The 25,432-nt window shown below is 40.9% G+C and overlaps 1 protein-coding gene across 7 annotated transcripts in view; it reads left to right on the forward strand.

The window, feature by feature from the left end:
• LOC111230547 (MAP7 domain-containing protein 1-like) overlaps positions 1-25,006 on the forward strand; it is a 40,598-nt gene extending 15,592 nt beyond the window's left edge. The window contains exons 2-18 of one of the 7 annotated variants that reach the window (XM_022757312.1): positions 2,306-2,521; positions 4,308-4,376; positions 4,588-4,608; positions 6,674-6,837; positions 7,977-8,085; positions 8,765-8,869; positions 14,441-14,566; positions 15,065-15,192; positions 16,076-16,218; positions 16,605-16,846; positions 17,641-17,959; positions 18,566-18,746; positions 19,914-20,018; positions 20,100-20,150; positions 20,225-20,279; positions 20,709-20,978; positions 24,417-25,006. In XM_022757312.1, the coding sequence (XP_022613033.1) occupies positions 2,306-2,521; positions 4,308-4,376; positions 4,588-4,608; positions 6,674-6,837; positions 7,977-8,085; positions 8,765-8,869; positions 14,441-14,566; positions 15,065-15,192; positions 16,076-16,218; positions 16,605-16,846; positions 17,641-17,959; positions 18,566-18,746; positions 19,914-20,018; positions 20,100-20,150; positions 20,225-20,279; positions 20,709-20,978; positions 24,417-24,427 (2,315 nt within the window). In that variant the 3' untranslated portion in view covers positions 24,428-25,006. Of the gene's footprint in view, positions 1-2,305; positions 2,522-4,307; positions 4,377-4,587; positions 4,609-6,673; positions 6,838-7,976; positions 8,086-8,764; positions 8,870-14,440; positions 14,567-15,040; positions 15,193-16,075; positions 16,219-16,604; positions 16,847-17,640; positions 17,960-18,565; positions 18,747-19,913; positions 20,019-20,099; positions 20,151-20,224; positions 20,280-20,708; positions 20,979-24,416 lie in introns of all 7 variants that reach the window. The other 6 variants (XM_022757310.1, XM_022757311.1, XM_022757314.1 and 3 more) reach the window with 6 other exon arrangements.
• Positions 25,007-25,432: the final 426 nt, after the last annotated feature.

Genomic DNA, 25,432 nt, shown 5'->3' on the forward strand with positions numbered 1-25,432 from the left:
AGTCTTTTTTTACAAGGTTCAATGTATTCCTCCCTATAAACATGGAAATTGCATTTGTCCCATAATCAACCAATGATGATAGGAAACATTCAAACCACAGAATGAAAACAAACTCTGATTGTTGTCTCGTCTCTAGATTTACTTCGTCTGATGTGTGTAATGTTTTGTTCTGGTGGCAGTGTTTCAGCACCACTTGTTAATGTGCTTGACTTGACTTGTCCGTCTTTTAGCTACAATACTGTGAGTCTAGGAACTCAGCTGATCTTAGTCATCATGATCGTTCCTTCTTTTGGTCTCTTACCGTTTCTCTTTCAGCCATACAAGGCTGGTAAACTGATCAGATTCAGATAGTCAGCCACACTTGTGAACAAGTAATCTCCTCCAGTGAGGACGAGCCCTGCCGTCCTCTCTGTGCCAAATCCTAATCCTTTTTTCAGCATCAGGTAGTTCCGTCCTGTCTGAACATGATCTTTTTGATGATGATCTTTTTCTTCAAGTTTCTCTCTTATCCAAACACATCCTATTATTCCTCCATTAGTATTCTGTAGTGCAGCCTGTGCTGCCATTAAGCTCTGTGTTAAAGTACAGTGGGGGCAGTTGGAGAGGAGCCCAGTGTTAATCTGTGATTTTTGTGATTCGGTGAGCGTTTGGACGGGTCTGAGCGTCTCACTCCATCTGCCCATTGTTGGCTGAGTGGAGAGGAGCCTCTCACTTTCCTCCCCCAGTCTCTCTGAGCTCCCAGCTCATTATTTCTCCAGCTCTGTGCCTCTGTGTTTCAGTCTTTATCTCTTTTTGTCTTCTTAAATCCTTTTTTTCTCCTGTCATTACAAAAACAGCACTGCACCATTCTGCTCTCTCATTGTCCTCCAGCTCTCCTTTCTCTGTAAATCTCTCATGTCCTTGTAGAAGAATTTCTCTTCCTTCCTGCTCCTTCTCGCTCCCTGTCCTCCCTCTTCGCGTCACTGCAGCTCTATACAGTTTGTCATCAATGTCTCCAGCGTGACGTTGAAGGGAGGAAAGACTCGGACGAGCAGCAGCTGAGCAGAGGAACGGTATCAGCGGGGATTAAAACAGGATGTGTTCTGTGGCTTTTCTCTCTCTTTGTCACCCTTCGTAAAGGTCACAGGTCAGGAAGTCTGGCCTCATGACTGGATCTGGGTGGAGACATTAATGGTGCTCATGTAAGGAAGTTTTTAAAATGTTGCAGAAAACATGATGTTAAATCGAGGACTGCAACTAATGAGTATTTTCTTTTTTAATAATTCGGTTAATTATTAATTTTCTCAACTTACTGAGTAGGGTCAGGGCTTCACCACCAATTTTACATGTATTTCTTTGGATCTTGATCCAAACTGTGGATTAAAGTTCAGGATATCTTTATACTCTGTAAATACAATACTGAAACGCCTTAGACACCATTTTAACTGTTCAGTCTGTGAAAAGTCAATAACTGTGAAATGACTCAGACCAGTTTCCCAGAGTCCAAAACCAGTTTCACAAAGTCCAGAGTCCAAGGTCCAAAACCAGTTTCCCAGAGTTCAAGGTCCAAAAATGATCAAACTGTGGAGGAGCTGGAACCAGGAAATGTACTTGTAAAAATTAATTTAACAAATATTTAATTCTGAAACTTTTCATTGGTTAAAAACATTTATCTAAACAAGTGGTGATGTTGAGTCAGAGAGACATTTTTAACACTCACCCACAATCTTATAAAATCCTCATGTGGAACATTTTGTGCCCGACGGTGAAGTCAGTGAATTTACAGATCATTTGGCTCCGTTGGGATAATTAAGCAAATCTAGCGTTAATTATTCCCGTGATAATCACTATGTAAGTATTTCTTCTTTTTAGGGAAGAAAGTTTTACACAATCTCCATGTTTTCATCTTCCCCTTTCAATGTGTATCTGAGCTTCTCCATCCTTTTCATTTTACTGCTAATCTGCTGCTTTGGCTACACGCCATTTTATTTCCTCGCTGTTTTATTCCCAAGACGTTCATCTCCCCTGCTGCTGGTGTGTTTGACTCTGTTGACAGGAGGCCTTTTCTCTGTAGGACCTTTAGGGACACAGGGGGAAGTGTAGCGTCCACAAGTCAGCAGGTGTATGAAAGAGATGTTAATGATTTCTAATGAAGCAAGAGCATTGTGTTAATGAAGCCACCGTAGGTTTATAGTGAACACACAACAGGAAGACGTCTCACATTAGACAAAAAGCAGCAGCGACAGAACAAACTGGACTCATGGATCATCAGGATGATCTCTGTTACTTTATTAACCTGCTGTCTTCTTCTCTTTCCATCCTGCAGCTCTGCCCCTGCAGACAGAGTCTCAGTCCATCCAGAACGGAGACAAGTCTTTGGGCAAAGACCTTCTGACCCCAGACGACTCGGCCGTCACAGATCTCTCTCCTAAAACAGACTCCAGCCCCAAAACCGAGACCCCCACCAAAACAGATGCCTCCTCCAAGACAGACGTCAGGCCCTCCACCCCATGTGGCAGCAGCAGCCCTCAGCCCAAGAAAGGTAGAGTTACGGATGTTTCTGTCGTTCAGTATCTGTTATATACGTCTCATGAGTAATATCCACAGGCAGCACTGAGTCTCCTGTCTGACTCTGGTGCAGAATCCAGCCAGATTCAGCTATGGAAAACTTGCTTCAGTCAGTCACTGAAGTCAGTTTGTAACACTGTTTACGGTCATTCATACAGCCAACAGTTTTCATAACATATAAAAGAAATAATAATAATAATAATAATAATAATAATATAACATATAAAAGCAGAGTGTGCCCTGCGATGGACTGGCGACCTGTCCAGGGTGTACCCCGCCTCTCGCCCGAAAGGATGCTGGGATAGGCTCCAGCCCCCCCGCGACCCTACTAGAGGATAAGCGGTAGAAAATGAATGAATGAATGAATAAAAGCAGAGTGAGAAGGTGGAAGCTTGTGAGCACAGGTTTTTACCAGTGAGTTCATGTTTTTTTGGATAATTGAGGCCAGTGAAGTACTTCTCCAACAATCACATTTCCATATTCTCTCTCTCTCTCTCTCTCTCTCTTTCTCTACATATACTGTACATATACATATATATAACTTTATCCACAACAACAAAAAGTAAGACAATCTAACTCAATATATACATAATATATAATATTGGACTTCCTCTACGATTCTTCTAATTTCAGTTTAGTTTTTGTCAGCGTTTTCTCTTACAGCTGCATAGTGTGACTATGTGACTGTATCAGTCTGTAACTGCTTCAGACTGTGTTATTATTGTTTTATGATTAAAATCTGCTTCCTGTTAATCGTTCAGTTGCTCCAATGATCCACTGCCGCCTCCAACTTTCCCTGAAAAACAAATTCACTTTGACCTTTGCAGACAAATCTACACTCCACGTCTAGATTCAGTTGGATTCATGAATAATTTTCACAATTTTACTCTTCGTCCTAACAGAGGTCATTGGATTGAATCATTCGTAGCAGACAGATGGTTGTGGCCAAAAGCCAAATCGTCATTTGTATAGTGTGAAGGGAGACTGACAGTGGAGGGGTAGGGGTGTTCTGGGGTTGGGGGGTGGGGAACCGGTGCATTAAGTGACGTATCGGTGGCCTGGGCCCCCCAGGCTTGTGAGATTTATTTTTCTCTGCATATCAGACCAGAACCGTGTAGGGCCCAAAGGTGGGGAGGGAGAGACAGAGGAAATTCAGGTTGCCATGGAGACGGAAGGGCTGCAGGGCCCTCTGCGATTGGTTGAGAATACGCGGCATACATATTACATAGTGCCAAGAAGAACCACAAAAGGAGACGGGCTCAGCAGGCCCCCCAGGGGTCCTGGGTTTTAGTCTCCAGTCGTGGCTTTTCAGCCAGTTTGAAGACTGAATGAGTGACACACATCCTTCTGTTAACTCCAGGACTCTGACTGTCACTGCAGATGAGGACAGCTGAAAACTAGGTGGACCTCACAGTTAAAGATACGCATGTAGTGTGGAAGAGACAGAGCTGCTTTGACCTCGAAACTGAATCAATGAATTGAATCCTTCGGTTCTGAATTAAAACGTCCTTAAGTCTGAATGTTTTCTAATTTAAAAAGTGTCTATTTCATACCTATAATTAATAATTGAGTAATTTTCTCAATTAGCTCAGATAATGTTGGTTTATATTTCCAGTAAGAGTTGAGGCAGTTTGATCCTCATTGTATTTGGCTGGAGAACAACTCTTAACTTTTTCCCAGGCCTGATGGGATATACAATCATAATGATCGTAATAATGCCCTGTGGTCATAACTGAGAGCTTTGTATTTTTTCCCTATAGATTCAATGAGCTCAGAGCAACGTCAGAAACTTGCCAAGGAGCGAAGGGAGGAGAGGGCCAGATACATCGGTAGGAAATGATGAAACACAGACATTAAACATCTCTCTTTTAACCTTCAACAAATTAGATTTTCCTCCATAAAATTTGATTGTGATGCATGAAGCATGAATTTATTGTTACTCACTTGATACATGCACAAACCTCTATTCTATTCTCTGTTTAACCTGGTATCAACTCTCTGCTCTGACTCTCTTATTGTTTCTCCTTGCACGGCTCTCAGAACAGCAAACTCAGCTGCAAGGTAAGGGCTTCACTGAAACCCTCAGCGTTCGCAGCGTCATGGCATTTGGGAATAATCAAACTTGTGATGGGAAACCCATTTCCTTCATTTCCCGCTGCTCCGGCCCGAACACTTGCACCCTTTCTTCTTCCTCCATGAATCGATTATTTGCTTTTCTGTCATTGTTCAGGTGGAGCTCATGAACCCTGTGAACTCTCAGCTGTTTCACTTTTCACTTGAATGTTTCTGCTGATGTAAAGTTTAAATTTGTTTTGACTTTCCTTCATTGCCTCCAGCTGCACGTCCCACACATATAATCATGGTTTTACTTTGTGGCTGCAGAATAGAACTTCTTCTTATGAAAATATTTTTCTAGCCCAAAGTCTTGAAAGACTATATCTAGTTTTCAAACACAGGGTTTCTCCCTGTGGACGAAAGGCCAAAAGCAGAGGCAGCCAATCAGAGCAGAATTTAGTGGGCGTTTCCCTGCAGACGTCCCTCGGAGCCCAAGGCAGTTGGCGTGAAAAATGAGCAGTCATTACCATGAACTGAGAGCAGGCCTCTCAGACAGATTAGATTTAATTACTACTTTCATTAGCATCAATAATGCGGCCATGCTGCACCAGGTTTCCTCTCAGGGTTTCCTCAGCTTCAGCTCTGAGATCAGTTCAGTTTGCTGCAGTCTGCTTCTGTGTGTAATTGCATGGTGCCATGTTCAGGTTCTTTTCATGTTGAGCAGTTTGTTGAAAACAGGATGCACGTCACAGCATGTAGGTCACAAACATGATGCTGAATGTGTTTTTAAATAAATCCGAACATATTGTGAAGAACTGAGCCTTGTTGTTGTGTAACAGCAGAATGTAAATCTCTGCAAAAATGAGAATGTAAAACTCAAACGCATTAACCCAACATTTTTATCAATTCTGCTGAATAGAATCAGGCATAATTGGATTTTTTCAGAGATTGGATTTATGGAGGAGTGAGAAAGGCTTTGTCATTGTCGATGAGGCTCGTACCTCACAGCTTCTTTGGCTCATTAGTGAAGATGAGCTGCAGAAAACTGTACTAAATACAAAACACGTCTTTTCCTCACTGCTGCTTCCTCACAGCTCAATCCACTGACGTGCTTTAATGCTGTCTAACATACATATGACATAATACTGAGATATTTCATGTCATCTCTTTGGTTGGATCCAGCATGTAACCACCCACATCATTCTCCATACTGAGCTTTTCACTCTTAAAAATATGTTGTGGAAGCAAATTCATCTAAATGTGACAAGAAAAATGTAAATCTATAATATACAGCGACACAGCTGCTGTTTAATGTGAGAGGATTCATTGCTGTTTAATTGTCACAGCTTGGATGTGCAAGGAAACTGGCATCTGCTGGAGGCTGCAGTAAAACACACTGGGAATCCTCTGCTTATTTACTGTTATCAGGACAAATCAACACATAGTCCTCCATCTGTTTGGGGGATGGTGGCTGAGGTCTATCAGAAGCACTGAATGATTCCTCACTTACATATGAATAATTAACTTCGGGAAAGCACATTATATTTTCAACACTAAGTCACTTTTTAATGACTACATTACACAAATACTGGCTCATTGTGCCTTTCGATAACTTATGTTTAATGGTTTAGCCAGCTAGCTGCATGGCTAAAGCAAATGTCAGTTATGGTCCCCAGAGGATGAATCCTGTTGACTTTGGTGTTGTTTCAGATTTCACTCTAGCGCCACCATGAGGCTACAAACATGAAAACTTTAAAGAAAGAAAGAAAATATCTCAGACAAACATCAGAAACCTTATGTGGCAAATGATTTCTTTACTAATCGTCTCTGATTTTTGCTCATTTTATCTTTCTTAATAATAACATTTGTTTTGTTCTTTGTGTTCTTTCACCTGCCTCTTGTTCTTTGGTTCTTTTATTTGTGCTGTCCTGTATAAAACTTGTATAGATGTTTCCTGACCAGGTCGTGAAAGGTTGCTAACTTCAGTGGGAATTACCTGGTTAAACGAAGCTTGATAAAATTTCTCTTCTCTGTCTAAATGTCGACTTCTCTTTCTGTGGTGACCCCCCAGCGGCGAAGAAAGCCCAGTGGCTGGAGAAGGAGGAGAAGGCCCGACGTCTGAGGGAGAGTCAGCTTGAGGAGCGCAGGAGGAAGCTGGAGGAGCAGCGGCTGAAGGCGGAGAAACGCCGAGCTCTTCTGGAGGAGAAGCAAAGACAGAAACTAGAGAAGAACAAGGTGCAACCACATTTAATGCAAACACACCGAAGCGTGACGTTTGTCATGAATGAGTTATGGTTTCTAATTATTAACACTGAGCTAATGTGATTTTAATGTGAAATTGTTGGTATCTTGCCCATGAACAAATATTCACACAGCCTCTCCAAAATATTCAGTGTTAGTAGAAGTCAGGGTGGAAATTCAACACTTTGCCAAGGTGTATTCAAGCCTAATGCTTAGCACAATTTTAACCACTGGAAAACTGCCTGTGCAACAGGGATTCGGTCCCATCTTGAATATCAGATGTGATGCCAAGTTTCCAAAGGGTAGTGAATGCAGAGTTTTCTTTGGCTGGAGTTGGAGTTGACATTTATTGATCGCAGCAGAGGTTTAAAACCTCTTTGGCCTGAGACCTCTTCAAGTGAAATGTCTTCTTGTGACTTCTTGTCATTTGTTGCACAGACCCCTGAGGTGTAAGCAGATCTAACAAAGAACTATTTCCCTTCTATGCAGTTTGTTTCATTCAAGTAAATGTTCAAGCAATAGTTTGACATTTTAGGAAATATACTTAAATGGATAGTTTGGGTTTTTGACGTGGGGTTGTAGTCATGAATATTCTGTACATTACCTGCAGTAGATTCTGTTCAGTATGCTCCCAGTTAGAAAGGCGATGAGGGCACTGGCAGAGTGGCAGAGTGACGTCTTGCTGTGGGCGGGGCCACAAGAAAAAACGTGTTTCAGATACTTTTATAAACGCCCACCGACACAATCCAATATCTGTTTAAATGTAGCTTCATGTAGAATATTTTCAGCTCTTTATCTTCCTGAAAACAGCACTTCCCTTTGGCACTACATTTTTTAACTGCTGAACTACCGTATTCCTACACACAAGCGCACATACAGAGCGCACTGTATTACACTTCAGCCACAGGTCAGCTGAGTAAATCCATGGAGTGAATCAGAAAGCGGCGTAATCAAAGGAAAGTGCTGTTTTCATGTTTAGAGGTTTTTACAGTTGAAAGTAAGTCTCAGGAGCCAGGCTAGCTGTTTCCCCCTGTTTCCAGGCTTTATGCTTAGCTAAGCTAATGTGATATCATGCACGTGTTATCAATAAGCTTATAATAAACACTGACTCAGTTGTGACTGTGTCTCTCCAGGAGAGATACGAGGCAGCTATCAAGAGGTCCACAAAGAAGACATGGGCCGAGATCCGCCAGCAGAGGTGGTCCTGGGCCGGCGGACTCAACCAGACCTCCCGCAGAGAAAGTGAGTTTCATGTGAACCACTACCACAAGGACACTGAGAGAAAATACAATGACAGGAATGTGTGACCTCCTCACTGTAACTCAACGCTGCACAGACTGACTCACTGGTCTAACTGATGCAATTCAAGGAAATGGGTTTGATGTCATGAGGGCGGGGCAGCAGGGTCACATGACCCACACTGTAATTTATGAAGTTAAACCTTTTAATTCTTCAGTGAATGTTTCTGTTTTTGGGGCAAAAATTGGTTTTGAGAACCAGTTTTGACCATTTCAAAGTGGTGAGAGGAAGAGGAGCCGTCAGCGGTGTGAGCAGTGTTTCCACAGAGCTGTGAGATCATGTCCCTCTTCACACTGTCCTGTTATTGGCGTCTAACATGTGACGGCGGCTTCTCTTGGACCCGTGACGCTGAGGTCAAAGTGTGGAAGATCCTGAATGTGTGTGAAAGCGTGTGATATTCAAAAGAAAAAGATGTGATGTCTAACTATACCACACCCCTCCCACGCTTTCCTCAGAGCTCCACCCCCTCTCCCCCTTGTCTCAATTCAAATGAACCTCCCTCTAAACTGTAATGAAGCCAGTATGAGCTCAGAGGACGGTGAGCCTCTGCTCAGCTCCAGGTCCAGGCCGGGGAGGCGGTCCTTGTGAACACTTGTTGTGTGTTGCGTTCTCTCTGGTGCAGGCAGATGCTCGGCCTCCACGGTCAACTTGCCGAGACAGGTGGACCCTGTCATTAACAACAGGCTGTCCAAGTCCTCTGCCACGCTCTGGAACTCCCCCAACAGAAGTAAGGACGACCCGACGTCAATGTCCACCAGGCTTCCTCCTCTTCCCTCCCCCCTTCCCTCTCCTCTTCACCCCCCCCCCCCCCCCCCCCCTAATCTTTTCTGTTATAATTATTATAACTGTGGTCTCTGGTGGCCTGCCTGCCTGCCTGTGCTTGGTGACTGGTCATTTACTCCCCCACTCTTCTCACGCTATCGGTCTCGTTTGCATCGTGGTTTTTAATTTCAGTTGGTGGTTGTCATTGATTTAAGTCTCCTCTGCATCTTTGATCAGTCTCCTTTCACCTCAACATCACTGAGTCATATATGTGACATGACATGTTGTTTTTGGTTCATGTGTTTCTCAGGTTTATAAGTTCACATCTTCCCCCTCCACTTAACTGTCGGTGGTGTGGTGTGGTGCTGGTGGTGGATATTTTAGTGTGACTGTTGCAAATGAACCCAGTATTCAGTTGCTATTAATGCACATGGATGATATTATATGGTTTTATGTATTATCTTATTTAAATCTTTAGCATGTTTACGCAGAGATTAAGTCTCTCTTCCTTGGTTTGTTATTTAACAACATGACAAAAAGTCATTTGCTCAGTTTCTTGTTTTAACATGAAAAATGTCTCATTCTAACACAAACCACTTTACATTATAACAACATACTGTCCATGTTGTTATGATATATTTTCTTGTTATTACTACATTATTGTACAGATTATTCAGATTATTCTGCAAGAACCTTTTCTTGTCATAACAATATTTCACTTTATCTTGTTAAATCATACACTTTTCACAACGTTTCTCATCATAAAATAAGTTGATATGTTGTTATAACAAACAAGACTAAGTCTACAGTCATGTTAGCAGCAGTGGAGTTTGAGCTGAATGCTAACACCAGCAGGCTAACAAGTTCATGTTTAGCAGGTATAGGCTAATGTTTAACGTCCAGTTTTTTAGTAGTTGCTAATTAGCACGAAACATGAAGCTCAGGTGTCATTAGTTTCGTAGGTATTTAAGAGAAATTGTAACATCAGTCACATGATACAAGATAATGCTGAATGCTAAATTGTAGCAGAACAGTAAAAACTGGCTCATTAATCGTAGTTACTATCAACCAATAATTATGTGATGGTTGCTAATGTTAGCCATCATTAGCTACTGGTAATACCAGACTGAGTGAGGCTGTAGCACTAGTGTAGTGTTACTGAATGGAGCAATGGGGCCTTTTATTTTCTATGAATTTGTCATTTTATTTGTAGGAAGAAAATGTGTTTTTATTTATTATGTTATTAAGTTGATGAAAATGTTTCTTGTAAAAACTGAATAATTTAGTTAGTAGTAATAACAACAAATATCTTGTTATAATGTGAAAAACTTAAAATTAAAAAAATTAAAATTGAAAATTTTTCATGCTGTAAAATGAAAATGGGCAGCAGGTTTCTGGTTATGGTGGCAGCAGTACAGATTCATAGATTTAAATATTTAAATGAACCTGTTATATCAAACTCATTTCATCAGACTCCTGAGTTGCCACATGGACATAATCAGCTCTGTCTTCATCTCAGATCCGTCACGTCTCATAACACGTGTCATTATAGATTGAAACACCCACAGTGCAATCAGCAGTTCGGCTCACAGAGAGACTCAGATTTCCTGCTCGATCATCAGTAACACAGAAACTGCGGACACATGAAAGGACAATGTGGAGCTGAATCATATTTCTGTGTCTGTGGCCTCTGGAGATGCTCAGTGTAACACTCAGTGTGGAGGAGGGAGCTGACGTTGATAGATCAATCTATCTCCAGGTGAACAGTCGATCACCAGGCAGCAGCTCAGCCTCCTCTTGCCGCATTGGAGAGAGAAGAGGAGGAGGGAAAACACTGTTGCCTAGCAACAGGAGGGAGGTAGTCGGGTTATCAGTTAGTCATAAAACATGTCGTGAAAAAGAGCCAGTGTGCAGCAGAGGTGACTGCATGAGCTGTTGTATGAGAAAGGACAGTCTGTTTCTAGTGTTAGTACAATGAAACTCACACCAGGAACCAGATGCAGAAAACGAGGCGTCTGGTCTTTATAAACACCTCACTCATTCCTCTGACCATGTGACCATCCAAGTTACAGTGAAAATACAAAATAACCCTAAAATAAAATAAAATAACCAGCTTCACGGAGCTTAATCATTATAGGTTTTGCTGTTTTAGCATCAATAATGATTTAACCTTTCATAAACATAAATAATTATGTTTGTGTATCATGTCCTTATTATTTATTGTAAGTCATTGTGTAACTGCTCGACACTATTTTAATATTGACCAATCAGTGTGAGAACCTCTGGAGCCTTGTTAAGATTCTCTAGTCCCAGTAAATGAAGTTCAGGGTAAAACAGGACTTTACATTAGAGTGATTGTAATAAAGTAAACTGGTGCAGGTTTTTACCTCAGTGTCACAATCAGTGAAATTCTTCTTCTTCGTCTTTCTTCTCTGTGTCTGATCACTTGTTTTTATACAAACTGATTGATTAAGGGAGAGCCTTCATCCATTTATGGAGAATAGTGGGAGTGGAAATGAGGCTTGTTCACATGTGAGTGAGATTTATAAAGAGGAAACATGTGAACGCACGACTTTATAATTGTGATGTGAAGAATGTGTATGAATATTTTATTCACATAGTTTTAGTCATGAATCTACAGAGTTTTATGCGTCTGGCCCCTGGTGTCGTCTCGGCAGCTCTGTTGTGATTGCACTGTCGTCATCAGTGTTTATAGGTTTCATGTTGTGACACATCAGAGCATTGAACAGAAGCTCAAGTCGTCAGCATGTTGTCTGTTGAACTGATGAGACAGGAAGTCCACACAAACTGGACTTCCTGTCGTGATCTATTAGATCTGGTGTTGATGGTTTATTCTGTTGTTTTTGTCTCTTTGTATTTTACTGTGGAGCCTTTTAAAGGATGTGGCAGTAAAATAAGGCAACAAAACCTACAAGATGTTATTCAGTCAGAAACATGTGGATTGGACAGATGTGAGAGTGGGATCATTTGTCCTGTCTCACTCGGCAAGAAGCTAAACACAATGTCAAACTGTCCCCTGTAGTTAAAGTATCAGTACAACTGTGTTAAATACTCTGACTTAAAAAAGACTTTTACTTGTAACAAAGTTCAGAAGAATTACCAGAAAAATGTTCTCAAAGTACCAACAATAAAATGATTTGTTATGCAGTTGAATGGCTGCTGCCACTGATATGTTATTATATATTATATCATCAGATCATTTCATATTATATTATCAAATCAATCAGTCATCTGGTTGGTCAGTTGAAACAAACTCAGCAGCCAAACATTGTTCAGCTTTTCAAAGTTTTTTTAGATCCCAAAGTTTCCAAAGACATGAAACATGACAGGCTGAAGTTTAGAGAAATAAATATGTTAATATGGTAATAGGAATATTGCTGGGTCTGAATATTTCACTCAGAGTTAACATCATTTTGTTTTAATGAAGAGATTGAGCTAGGATATACCTGATACTGTCATACATAATAATAAAAATGATTTTAAGAGTAGATAAAGGAGGAATGTTAAAGGGTTTATGTCTCAGAAACATTTAATGTTGTAGCTCATTGAAGTTCAACTGAGTTTTATATAGAAAATGGAGTTTAAAAGTTTAGAAACAAATCATCATGTTTTGTATTAAATTCTAAATCTGCAATGTAACTAGTAACTAAAGCTGTTAAAAGCAGAATATTTTAATCTGACATGAAGTAAAGCAGAAGTATAAAATACCATAAATGGGCTTATTATTAGTGTAAAGTGTCTGATACTGTATTTAGGTAGAGAAGCTGAGTAAATGGACTTCACTCTCTCCAGGTGAAACGTTCGTTAGTGCAGCAGTTTGTCTCGTTCAGACTCAGCTGAGTTCCTCTTTATGAGTGTGAGGTCTCACTCTTCATTTATTCTGTGAAGAGTCTCAGAGTGTGAGGTCTCACTCTGACTTTTCTTTTTGTCTCTTTCATCTCTGGGTTTTCTAGTATTTGTCTTGTGCTTTATAAAATTCATACACAGACGACTATAGTTTCTGACAAATATCTTCAGACTGATTTCTGTTCAAAGTCTCAAAGATTACTCTGACATGAAGTTTGCTTTGCTCATGAGTTATTGGCGTGTGTTGTTGTTCTTCCATCCATCATTACAATGCATCGGGTTAATTCCTGCTGGACATCGTATGTGCTGAGTCTTCATCACATGACGCTCAGTATAACACGCAGCATACATCAGATGGTGTGAAGGTCAGAGGAGTGTGTGTTGCCTGTGGGACAAACAGCACTAATGTTGAACTCACCTGAACTGAAAGGCCTTTCACTGCATTGGGTTTGACTGAGGTTCAGTTGAGTGAACTGTGGTGTTTGTGTGATGTGTTTTTTCAGTGGTAAGTTATGAACATTAACTTTGTGTTTTATTATATGTGTGTGTGTGTGACATGTGGGCTAAAGTTCAGCCGTTCATCTTCATCTCTGATGTCTGATCGTCTCTGATTCGCTGACTGGAATATCACTTACACAAACATGTTGTAGACGTTTAATAATCTCACTGGATGGATGACATTTCAGTGGTTGGAGCTAAAAAACTGTTATCTATGTACCTCAGTTACATCTGTTATTAAACCAATTTACTGAGTTAACAAAGTTCATCATTGAGTTATTTAGTCAAAAATATTTGGAAGTGAAAACAAATACAGACAGTAAAAAAAAAGTTGTTCAGTGTTGACCTGCTTTACTTACTGCGGTTGTTCAGACTCACTGTTTTCCTGTGTAATATGGGATTATTATGGCAGCCCTTTCATTACAGTTACAGTCACGATTTTATAACAACAACAATAACAAACAAAACTCAAATCTACATTAAAATGTCCTACTAGCTAATGGCAAGTTAATTACTACTGTATATAAGCTAGTTAGCGTGCCTGCTAGCCTTTGTAAATCATGGATGTCACAAATTTAAAGATTAATTACAAAGAGTTCTCTCCATTTTGACTGTTTAATTATTTCAACTCGTTTTATATTTTGTTATTTATTCCTTGTTTTTTCTGAAGAGGCTGACTGTGTTTTCAGAGGAGCATTATTACTGTTTATTTTTCAATATCAAATTTGAAACTGGCTCCACCTCCTGATTGACCAAAGCAACCAATGAGATCATTTGTTTTCCAGAGCAGCAGTGATGTAAGAAGTGTTTGTGTAATTGAAGGTGCATTCAGGTGCTGATGGAAAGATCTGTACGGTTTTTGCATTTTAACCCAGAAGACTTTTAGAAGTTCTGAAGGATTTTCTTTCTGAATATGAAACATGTTCGTTTATTTTCCTCTGACAGAGACAAAGTTTTTTCTTCTTTGTTTCTGTCAGAACCTGAAACATCTGAGTTTCTAACCTCCACTTCCTGAATCAGGTTTTTATGATGTTTTCAGCAGCACATGAATCCAGACTGTAGTCAGAGTGTGTGTGTGTGTGTGTGTGTGTGTGTGTGTGTGTGTGTGTGTGTGTGTGTGTGTGTGTGTGTGTGTGTGTACAATAACACTGACAGCGCCCTTTTGTGTCAGCCCGCAGTCTGCGTCTAAGTCCGTGGGAGAGTCGGATCGTGGAGAGGCTCATGACGCCGACTCTGTCCTTCCTGGCCCGCAGTCGCAGCGCCGCCACTCTCCTCAACAACAGCGACTCTCGTGAGTGTGAGAGACACACCACCCCCACCCCTCCACCCCCACCCATCTCTTTGATTGATCTTTTAATTTATAACCTGTGATGATGTTCAATGTTCAGGCCTGACAGAAAACGACTTCACCTTCAGGTCCATTCAGAACCACACGATCTCCATCTGAGTTTGTCCAGTTTTCCAACACAGAAACAGACCTTGTGGTGGGATTGATTTTGTCCATTATTGATTAATCTGTCAATTATCTGTATGATTATCATACAGGTGATTATCATTTATTCTAAACATGTCAGAAAGTGGTGAGAAATGCAGACAACAGCTTCTCAGATATGAATATCTGAATATATCTGAAGAGTCAGAAACCTGAATATTTATAAAAGCAGTGATAAGGTTAGGGTTAGTTAATTTCATCACTATGCATGGTGTATCTGTCTGTGTGGGCGGGGCCTGACCTCGGTCCACCGCCTCTCTGCATGTTTATGTGTCTCAGACTCTCACCACTGCTCCCGTTCAGCCTCCGCCAGTCCGCTCAACGCCTGCTCCCATCACCACCCGCACCAGAACGCCGCGGAGCGCTGGAGGGTTTCCTCAGCCAGCACGCCAGACATCACCCAGCGCCAGCGCCGGCGAAACTCCACACCGGTAGGGAGTGAAAATAAAGTGTATCCATGACGACATCATATACACCACGGACACACACACACACACACACACACACACACCTACTGTGAAGTTCAGCATTTTGAAGTTGGTCTTTTGTGGCGTCGTTCATTATATTTGAATAAACACTTAATAAATGGTTTAAGACGAAGATGTCAGGTGTTTACTAATGTACAGTATTTGTAAAGAACATATGGACATTCTCAGAGCGTTTATATTTAACATCTGGAGTAATGAAGTGATTCTGATGCATTTCCTCTTTAATCTTTAATTATTCATTGACCCTGAAAATTACACTGTTGCTCATAAAGTTGGAATAAAATATTTTTTACCTTTTTCCATGAAATGATTGTGACAATGTGATTGATTCTTGACAGATAAAGTGTGTATCTTCTCAAAACTTTAGTAGTAATCTCTTCCAAAGTGATTACTGATGAATTTAAAAACCAAAGTGTATTAAATATTATAAATAATATAATTCAAATGATAGACAGTTAATAACTGTGAACACAGTGGAGCGTTTATTTCCATACCAACTGTTTGCTTCAGTAAAACGTCAGTGGAGTGTTCAGCAGCTGAGGAGCCACATGTTTCCTGCAGGAGTTGGTGATAACCAATGATCATGTTGCTCTGTAGATATGTAACTGTTATCTACAGTCAAACATAAGTTTGTCTTTACAGTTTGTTGTTTTAGATTTTAGATTTTAGAAATAATTTTAATTTCACAATGAAATTATTGAATAACATGTGTAAAGAAACAAACTGTCGTTCCAGTTTTAAAGTAACCGATGATACTGACGTGTAGGTCAGAACTGTTATAACTGTTATAACTGTTATAACTGTATGTGTCACTTCCTTCCTCAAGGTGGATAAAAAGAAGAAAGAGAAGAAAGACAAGGAGAGAGAGAATGAAAAGGAGAAGAGCGCTCTGTCTAAAGAGAAGGTCCAGAAGAAGAGACAGACAACAACACCCGTCACTACGACCACGAGATCCAGACCAGAGACTAGGTCCGGAAACACTGTCCAGTCATGTGACTAATGAATCTGTCAGCTGTATTTTTAATATGAGAAATGTTAAATAAATTCTACACTCTGGACTTAATGTAACAGAGACGCTGGGGGGGCGGGGGGGCTCCTGTGTCCTTGGAGCAGGTTCAGGTCTGACAGATGGTCCTATAATCTAAAAGAGACTCTGCTGAACCTTGTTCAGTCTGTTTCGGAGAGTCTGCATACAGATCGGGGTTTTCCTGACTGATGCCACCTTACACCCCCCTTCAGAGAGTCCTGATGTGGAGTCATTCATATCCATATTCCACATGACCCAGTTCCGGGCTTTTATGTCACCTTTTCCTGCACTGCTGTGAATCTCATATTTGCTCCTCTCTCCTCCTCAGCACCCCGAAGCCCAGAAACAGACCTCCATCACCGGCTGCCCCCAAAAGCCGGCCCCTGTCCCCCCTGGTGCCAGCAGCAGCCTCCAAGACCGCGATAGGCAAGAGGACCCCTCCCCCTGGCACCAAGACGCGACCCAAACGGGCCCAGACGCCCGCCAGGGTCCAGCCGCAGACGGTCACTGCGGTCACCGTGGAAACAGGCCACGAACCCCAGCAGCCCGACACCCAAGAGGAGAAAAAGAGTGAGTGTTGTCGCTATGGAGACAATATCCAAGCTTCAAGGTGACCTGGACACACACACACACACATCAATGTGTGTGTGTGTGTGTGTGTGTGTGTGTGTGTGTGTGTGCGCCCTGGGTTTTGTCTGTCAGGCTTCAGACTCTCTGAGCTCCTGCAGACATAAATACTGTGAATGAATGATTCATCAAAAATAAGAGTGAAAACATAATACTTAATTTGATTAAAGATTTCAGTAAATAAATCAGTCAAACTTTATTTATACGCCTTTCAATTATTTAGCATTTACACCAACATTATAATGTGTTATAACTGATGTATTAAATGTTTCCATGCTGCTTATTAATGTTTAATAATATTAATGACATATACTGATGAATGATACAGAAAAGGAGGTTTTTAATTAACTTGTTACACAACTCTTATTGTGAAAAGCACAAAGATCAGTTTTTCACAACATGCTGATATAAATTTAAGAAACATCAGTTTTAGTTTTTATTTATTTTAAATCTCTGACTTTATGATCAAACCTGTGTCCAGCTCATCTCCACAGTTTCATATTAATTAGTTAGTCTAATTAATTAATTAGTCTGTTTTGTTTCAGTGAACTTGTGTTGGTGATCATGACGATGATTGTGTGACGACAGTGTTGTGTGTGAATGTATTGACTGCTACCCTCTGGGGACAGCCTCTGGACAGTTTACTGAATATTGATTATTGGTTATTTATTTGTCAGTGGTGATGGTTCGTCACCTCAGTCTTAAACCTTGTGGTTCCTATGTCGTCTGTCTCATAGACTCCAGTAACGTTCCCGCCATCGTGGTTTCCTCTGCTCCGGTGACTCCTCCCTCCCTCAGCCTCGTATCAGCTGTTTCTCCTGCTGTGACGAGCTCAGCTGTTGCTCCTGCAGCAGCCTCCTCCAGTAATCCAGCTCCTGCTGCTACACCCGCTGCCTCCACCTCCACCACCGCCCCGGCTGCACTGCCCAGCAAACCGTCAGCAGGCACCAACGACCCGGAGGAGGCGGCTCGAGTCCTGGCAGAGAAACGTCGACAAGCCCGAGAGCAGCGGGAGAGAGAGGAGCAGGAGCGTCTGGAGCAGGAGCACAGGAACAGGTCAGACCCACTGTCTGTATCTGTATCAATATCAGTATTGATCATATATCATCAAAGTGTGTGAACAGCGTCAGATAGTTTCAACAGTGAAATTGAAATACAGAGATTTGAGGAAATAACAGAAACACAATATTATGTGAGTCACTACAACATCTTCTCAATGTCACACTGCAGGTTTATCCTGGTAGTTACCTCATTGATATTATTTATTTATTTATTAATGTTTGATTTCACACGTCCTTTTTTTCTGATCATTTCTTTTAAGTTTCCTGGAAAGAGTTTTAACACCTGTCAGTGAATAAACGTAGGATGAACTTCCATGAAAAACGGCTCCATTTAAACAGAAATAAATAAATAAACCAGATGAATGATTTTAATTCAGTTTTTACTGGAACCTTTTTTATTGTCGTTTATTAATTCTGCTGCCAAATTTCCAGATGAATTTTTTCAAGTTCATCTGACCTGTTACTCTAGTCAGTGGGACAAGGGTCACAGTGTAGTGAAGTATGAGGTCGTTCTCAGGTTTAAAACCCACAAACTGCAGGTAATATGAGTAGGTCAGGAAACATACTGCATGTGTAACATTTTGTATATACATGTCTTCAGGCTCCTGCGGGAGGAGGCCATGGCCCGGGAGGCTGAGGAGAGGAAGCACAGAGAGGAGGAGGCTCGGTTCATGGCCGAGCAGCAGCGTCTGAGGGACGAAGCCCAGAGAGCTGAGGAGGAGAAGGAGGCGCAGGAGAGAGCAAAGGCCGAGCAGGAGGAGAACGAGCGGCTGCAGAGACAGGTCAGAAACCAGGAGCCTCTAAACTCCTCCTTTAAATAAATTCACTTTCTGTTAGATTCATCCTGAAAACCTGCTGGAGGTTGATTTCAACTAAATGATAATCTATTGAAAACTGTATCAACACGCTGCTGAGAATCCAGTGGGAATCAAACCCCTCAACCCGGCACTGAATCATCCTATCATCAGTGACATCATCACTTCCTGTTAACTGTAAATATCCATTAATCAGCACGGGTCTCCGTGATCCACATGCAGCAAACCCATTCAGCAGATGGGGGGGGGCTTCACTGTACGTGAGCCCAAACATCAGGCCTCTGGTCTGGCTGTCAGTGATCAGGGCAGATCAGAGGGGGGGGGATTGCCAGCTGTGACCTCCATCATGGTGATGAGGCTGTAGGAGCCATTGTGATGTGGGAGATAGTGACGGCGTGTGTTTCCTCTGACACATCAGCAGCGTCAATGAACGCCACATCCTGCTATCAATCAGACCACCCCCCCACCCCCTGTTGGCAAAACTGGATCCAGACTGGAGAGGCTTCCTATTTTTTTAACTCAGTCTCCATTGAAACATTCTGACTGTTTAGATCTCAGTCTCCATGGAAACAGTCCAACTGTTTAGATCTCAGTCTCCATGGAAACAGCCTGTTTAATCAGTCTGTGCTCTGAGTTATAACCTGTGTAATGATTTAAAGGCTGCAGCCGTTTGACAGATGTGATCTAAACACATCATTATTCTGGTTTTCCTTGTATTAACTCTGTTTTGTTGGTGCTGGGTCTGAATGAAGGATGTAATGAGTCACTCCTATAATATCAACCTGAAGCTGCAGAGCAGCATACTGAGCATGTGCTGCCCCCTGCTGGTTCATACTTTGTTTTCAGTCACAGGGCATTTACACTGCAGGAGGTAAATGGCTCCATCTATATAGATTCAAGCATTCATTCACACACTCCACACACCAAGCTACCATACAAGGACACTTTCAACATAATAGCGTGTGACGCATCACCCAGTGTGTAACAGAGTTAAACAAAGTTCAACTAAGTTAAATTAAGTTAAACTCAAGTGAAACTCCCTTTTTTCGGTTCTGAACAGAGACTCATTTGGTGAAATCAAAACTTAACCATGTGACGAGTTTCAGTGTTTGCTTCATATTTCTGTTTTTCCAGAGGGAGGAAGCCGAGGCCAAAGCCCGAGAGGAGGTGGAGCGTCAGCGCATCGAGAGGGAGAAACACTTCCAGAAAGAAGAGCAGGAGCGACTGGAGAGAAAGAGGGTGAGAGTTCACACATGTCACACTCAGTTCATCCTCCTCTTCCTCCATCAGCAGCTAACGCTCTGTTCTGTCTGATCGCAGCGCCTGGAGGAGATCATGAAGAGGACTCGAAGGAGTGACACAGGAGAAAAGGTCAGTGTGATTCATTTCAAACAGGCCTGAAGAAACTTCCTGTTGAAGTAACAGTTTGTTCTTTATCCTCACAGAAGGAAGTCAAAGCCTCTCCACAGGTCAACGGCAAAGACACAGAGGTCAATAAAGGTACAGTCACATGTCACGTCACCATGACAAGCGTCTCCCTCAGAAGTGACAATGGAGGGATAGATAGATAGATAGATAGATAGATAGATAGATAGATAGACAGATAGACAGATAGATAGATAGATAGATACTTTATTTATCCCATAGGGGAAATTCATGTGTCCATTAGCTCATTGTTGATAATAAAAATATTAATTACAGTTACTAATAAAGAAATAATAATAATTAGATTAGTCCACTTCCTTTGCCTGAGCTGTTGTATAGCCTGATGGCAGTTGGAACAAAGGATCTCCTGAACCTCTCTGTTCTGCAGTGAGATGAGACGTTTGCTGCTGTAGCTGCTTCTCTGTCCTGCCAGGATGTTGTGGAGAGGATGGTTGGTATTGTCCAAGTTGTAATCTCATTAATGTGTCACTCATCTTTCTGCAGCGCCTGGAAACCTGCAGAGTCCGGGCGCAGCGGTCCTCAGCCCGTCACCAGGTCCTGATCCTGTCGTGAATGGAGTCCAGCCCGCCCCTCACCAGAACGGTGTCTCAGCCAACGGAGAAGCGGCAGAGTTCGAGGAGATCATCCAGCTGAACAATGGCAGTAACCCCAGTCCGCAGCAGGGGGCGCTGGTGAGCGAACCCATCCTGGCGTTCGAGGGGGGGGAGCCCTTCCTGATGAAGACAGGCCCGATGAAGCCTCAGCATGTCGCAGGTACAGTAATGATGCACAGATGAGATGTGATGATACAGTTAGCTGCAGTTGAATTATCACTAAACATAATCAGAATATATATTTATATATATATATATATATATATACTCTCTCTCTCTATATATATATATATATACACTATATTGCCAAAAGTATTCACTCACCCATCCAAATAATTGAAATCAGGTGTTCCAATCACGTCCATGGACACAGGTGTATAAAATAGAGCACCAAGGCATGCAGACTGTTTCTACAAACATTTGTGAAAGAATGAGTCGCTCTCAGGAGCTCAGTGAATTCCAGCGTGGTACTGTGATAGGATGCCACCTGTGCAACAAGTCCAGTCGTGAAATTTCCTCGCTCCTAAATATTCCACAGTCAACTGTCAGTGGTATTATAACAAAGTGGAAGCGATTGGGAACGACAGCAACTCAGCCACGAAGTGGTAGGCCACGTAAAATGACGGAGCTGGGTCAGCAGATGCTGAGGCGCATAGTGCGCAGAGGTCGCCAACTTTCTGCAGAGTCAGTCACTACAGACCTCCAAACTTCATGTGGCCTTCAGATTAGCTGAAGAACAGTGCGTAGAGAGCTTCATGGAATGGGTTTCCATGGCCAAGCAGCTGCATCCAAGCCATACATCACCAAGTGCAATGCAAAGCGTCGGATGCAGTGGTGTAAAGCACGCCACCACTGGACTCTAGAGCAGTGGAGACGCGTTCTCTGGAGTGACGAATCGCGCTTCACCATCTGGCGATCTGATGGACGAGTCTGGGTTTGGTGGTTGCCAGGAGAATGGTACTTGTCTGACTGCATTGTGCCAGGTGTAAAGTTTGAAGGGGTGGGGGGATGGTGTGCGGTTGTTTTTCAGGAGCTGGGCTTGGCCCCTTAGTTCCAGTGAAAGGAACTCTGAATGCTTCAGCATACCAAGAGATTCCATGCTCCCAACTTTGTAGGAACAGTTTGGGGATGGCCCCTTCCTGTTCCAACATCACTGTGCACCAGTGCACAAAGCAAGGTCCATAAAGACATGGATGAGAGAGTTTGGTGTGGATGAACTTGATTGGCCTGCACAGAGTCCTGACCTCAACCCGATAGAACACCTTTGGGATGAATTAGAGCGGAGACTGAGAGCCAGGCCTTCTTGTCCAACATCAGTGTGTGACCTCACAAATGCGCTTCTGGAAGAATGGTCAAAAATCCCCATAAACACACTCCTAAACCTTGTGCAAAGCCTTCCCAGAAGAGTTGAAGGGTGGACCGACGTCATATTGAACCCTATGGATTAAGAATGGGATGTCACTTAAGTTCATATGCGAGTCAAGGCAGGTGAGCCAATACTTTTGGCAATATAGTGTATATACTGTCAAGCCCGAAATTATTCATACCCCTGGCAAATTTTGACTTAAAGTTACTTTTATTCAACCAGCAAGTTTTTTTTGACCGGAAATGACACAGGCTTCTCCCAGAAGATAAGACGATGTACAAGAGGAATCATTGTGTAAAAAAATATTTCTCAGTTTTTATTTACATTTGAACAAAAGGTGGCATGTCCAAAATTATTCAAAATTTGCCAGGGGTATGAATAATTTCGGGCTTGACAGTAAATATATATATATATATATATATATATATGTACATACATATATGTTGTGATCGTATATATACAGTATATAATATATACATACATATGTGTGTATGTGTATATATATATATATATATATATATATAAACCTCCACATCTGAACTGAGGTCACAGACCTACATCAGTGATTTACTAAATGTTATAGCTCAGGATATATCAGAGCAATAATAATTTATATATTATATAATATCTCTGCATAATCAGTTTAATGCTGTCGTTTTTTAGTTATGAACTGATTTTTTAAAAGAGTTTTAAAGGTTTGAACAGATCAAAGTATTTCATAAGAAAAACAGCAAAAATAAGAAAAAAGTTATTATTATATTATTATCATTGTAAAAATCTCTTAAAAAGCTACTATAACACAAAATTAGACACTGTTAATTAGATTTTCATGCTAAATTTTGCTAAACATCTATATCTAAAAAGAATATAATTTTTTTGTAAATGTCTAATTTACAGGAAGTTTGTGTTAAGTTTATAACAGTTTTAACAACCGGATAGAAACATGTAAAACTGAGTAAATCCAGAGTTTTGTTGGGGATTTAGTTTGACTGATAAAATTTGTGTCAAAGCAACAAAAACTGATCCCCAGTTTAGTTACATTAGCTTCTTTAAAAAGGTAAATTCGGTGTTGAGAAATGAGTTAGCAAATATAAAAAGAATCTGTGATTTAGTTTCATTTTGTACAGTTTGAATTACTGTATGCAGAAAAGGCTAAAATAAAAAGCCTTTTATATTAACAGCATTTCTGATACATCTGCTGTAAATTAAATACAAATAAATAAATAAAAGATACTTTAAAATATTGATCCATATCCACAAACATGGATCAAGTGTTTTGGTTGTGTGAGATTTACTGTCACTTACTGTAAAGAGATAAAACTGTCAGTATGGAGAGGAAAGAGTGGAGAGTATAAATTAACAATTGTATAAAAAACTGTAATTGACTAATTGTTTCCACTTTTCTGTTGTAACATAAAACAAACTGAGCTGAGCATTTACTGCAGATGGGATTAAAAACTTGATTCATTATTAATGATAATAAACAATAAATCTTAGGTATCAAACACAACCTGTCTCCTTCAGCTCACCTCTTATCAAGTTTTATATTTTTAATGATCCAAATACAGAGAAAATCCAAGGGAGCTGGTGGAAAAAAGGTGTTTTAGTAACAACTACAATTACCGCCTCCGCCAAAACACTTTTTGTGTTTGCTAAATATTGTGACCTTGACCTTTGACCTTTGACCACCAAAATCTAATAAGTTCATCCTTGAATCCAAGTGAATGTTTGTGCCAAACTTTGAAGAAGTTCAGTCAAGGTGTTTCTGAGATATCGCGTCCACGAGAATGAGACAGACAGATGGACAACCTGAAAACAAAATGGCTGCCGCTCTGACAGTCGCTGGTGCGAAGGAATAAAAACAGGCTTATACTTACAGAACTTAAAATCCAAAATGGAGGCAAAACCTAGGAACAAAAACTGAAGCGCTGGGGAAACTAATCAGGAGAGAAACATGAGCAGAAAACAGAAACTCCAAATACAGGGAACGAGGAGATTAAAGACACACCAGGGAGGCACAGGTGATTGACCACAGGTGACTGAACAGAGGTGAAAGACATCACAGTGTGGCAGACAATCAACAAGGAGGGAAACACAAGACAAAGACAAGAAGTAACCTAACATGAGATACACAAGGAACTCTACGACAAAATAAAACAGGAAATAAATCAAAAGTCCAATCAAACCATGACACCTCTGTTCTTCTCTCTCTCTCTCTCTCTCTCTCTGCAGAGGTCCTGTGAGTCCTCACATCCATGGAGCCTTATGTCTCTGCTTCAGCCATGAGATTCATGCCTCACCACAGCGGCTTATGAAAATAGTGTGCCAAACAAACAATGAACTGCTCTGAATTCACATCCACAGTATCTGATCTGCCGCAGACGAGGAAGAAAAGGAAAATACTCATCTGACACACACACACATATATATATATATATATATATACAGTATATATATAAGAAATGCAACAACAAGTATTCTCTGTCTTCACTGCGTGTCATGGTGCAGCATTTGTTTTATTGAAACGTCACATGCAGATTTTATGGTGCACCTTAAAGATGACTGACTGTGTAACACATTTTAGAAAATACAGACCCTGCAAATACATAATATTTGACAATGGCTGTTATTATTATTATTGTCGTTATGATATTGTTATTGTTATCTTCAGTTGAACAATGTGAGTGTGTGTGTGTGTGTGTGTGTGTGTGTTGTTTTCTTGTCTTGAATTAATGAGTTATTTAACATGGGGAGCATTGACAGTGTATGTAAATGTATAATGAGCCTCCTGTTACAGGGGATCTGTGAAATAAAGCTTTATGAAAGGGGCCGGCCTCCCTGCATTCATTTATGTTTATGTGTTATGTTACATGTTATATGTTTACATTAGACACCTTCAACCCCAACAGTGAAAATACTGAAATAACTAATACTGTGAAGTCATGTTAAAAGTAACTAAATACATTTACTCATGTACAGATTTCCCTATTTATGCTCCTTTACACATCTACTACTTTACCACATTTCAAAGGGAAATATTTTCTACTCGATTACATCGAACATCTATAGTAACTGGTTACTTTGCAGTTAGGGTTAGGGTAACATACAAACCTATGATGAGCTTATAAAATTCACTGCATTGCTTTGTTAATAAACCCAATAGTATATTAATGTAAGTTAAAATACCTCAACCAGCATCAATATAAAACTGATCACATGTTATTACATAAAATATAACCTACTAATGT

This window comes from Seriola dumerili, unplaced genomic scaffold (assembly GCF_002260705.1).
Source record: "Seriola dumerili isolate Sdu_G_001 unplaced genomic scaffold, Sdu_1.0 BDQW01000273.1, whole genome shotgun sequence".
Classification (NCBI taxonomy): Eukaryota; Metazoa; Chordata; class Actinopteri; order Carangiformes; family Carangidae; genus Seriola; species Seriola dumerili.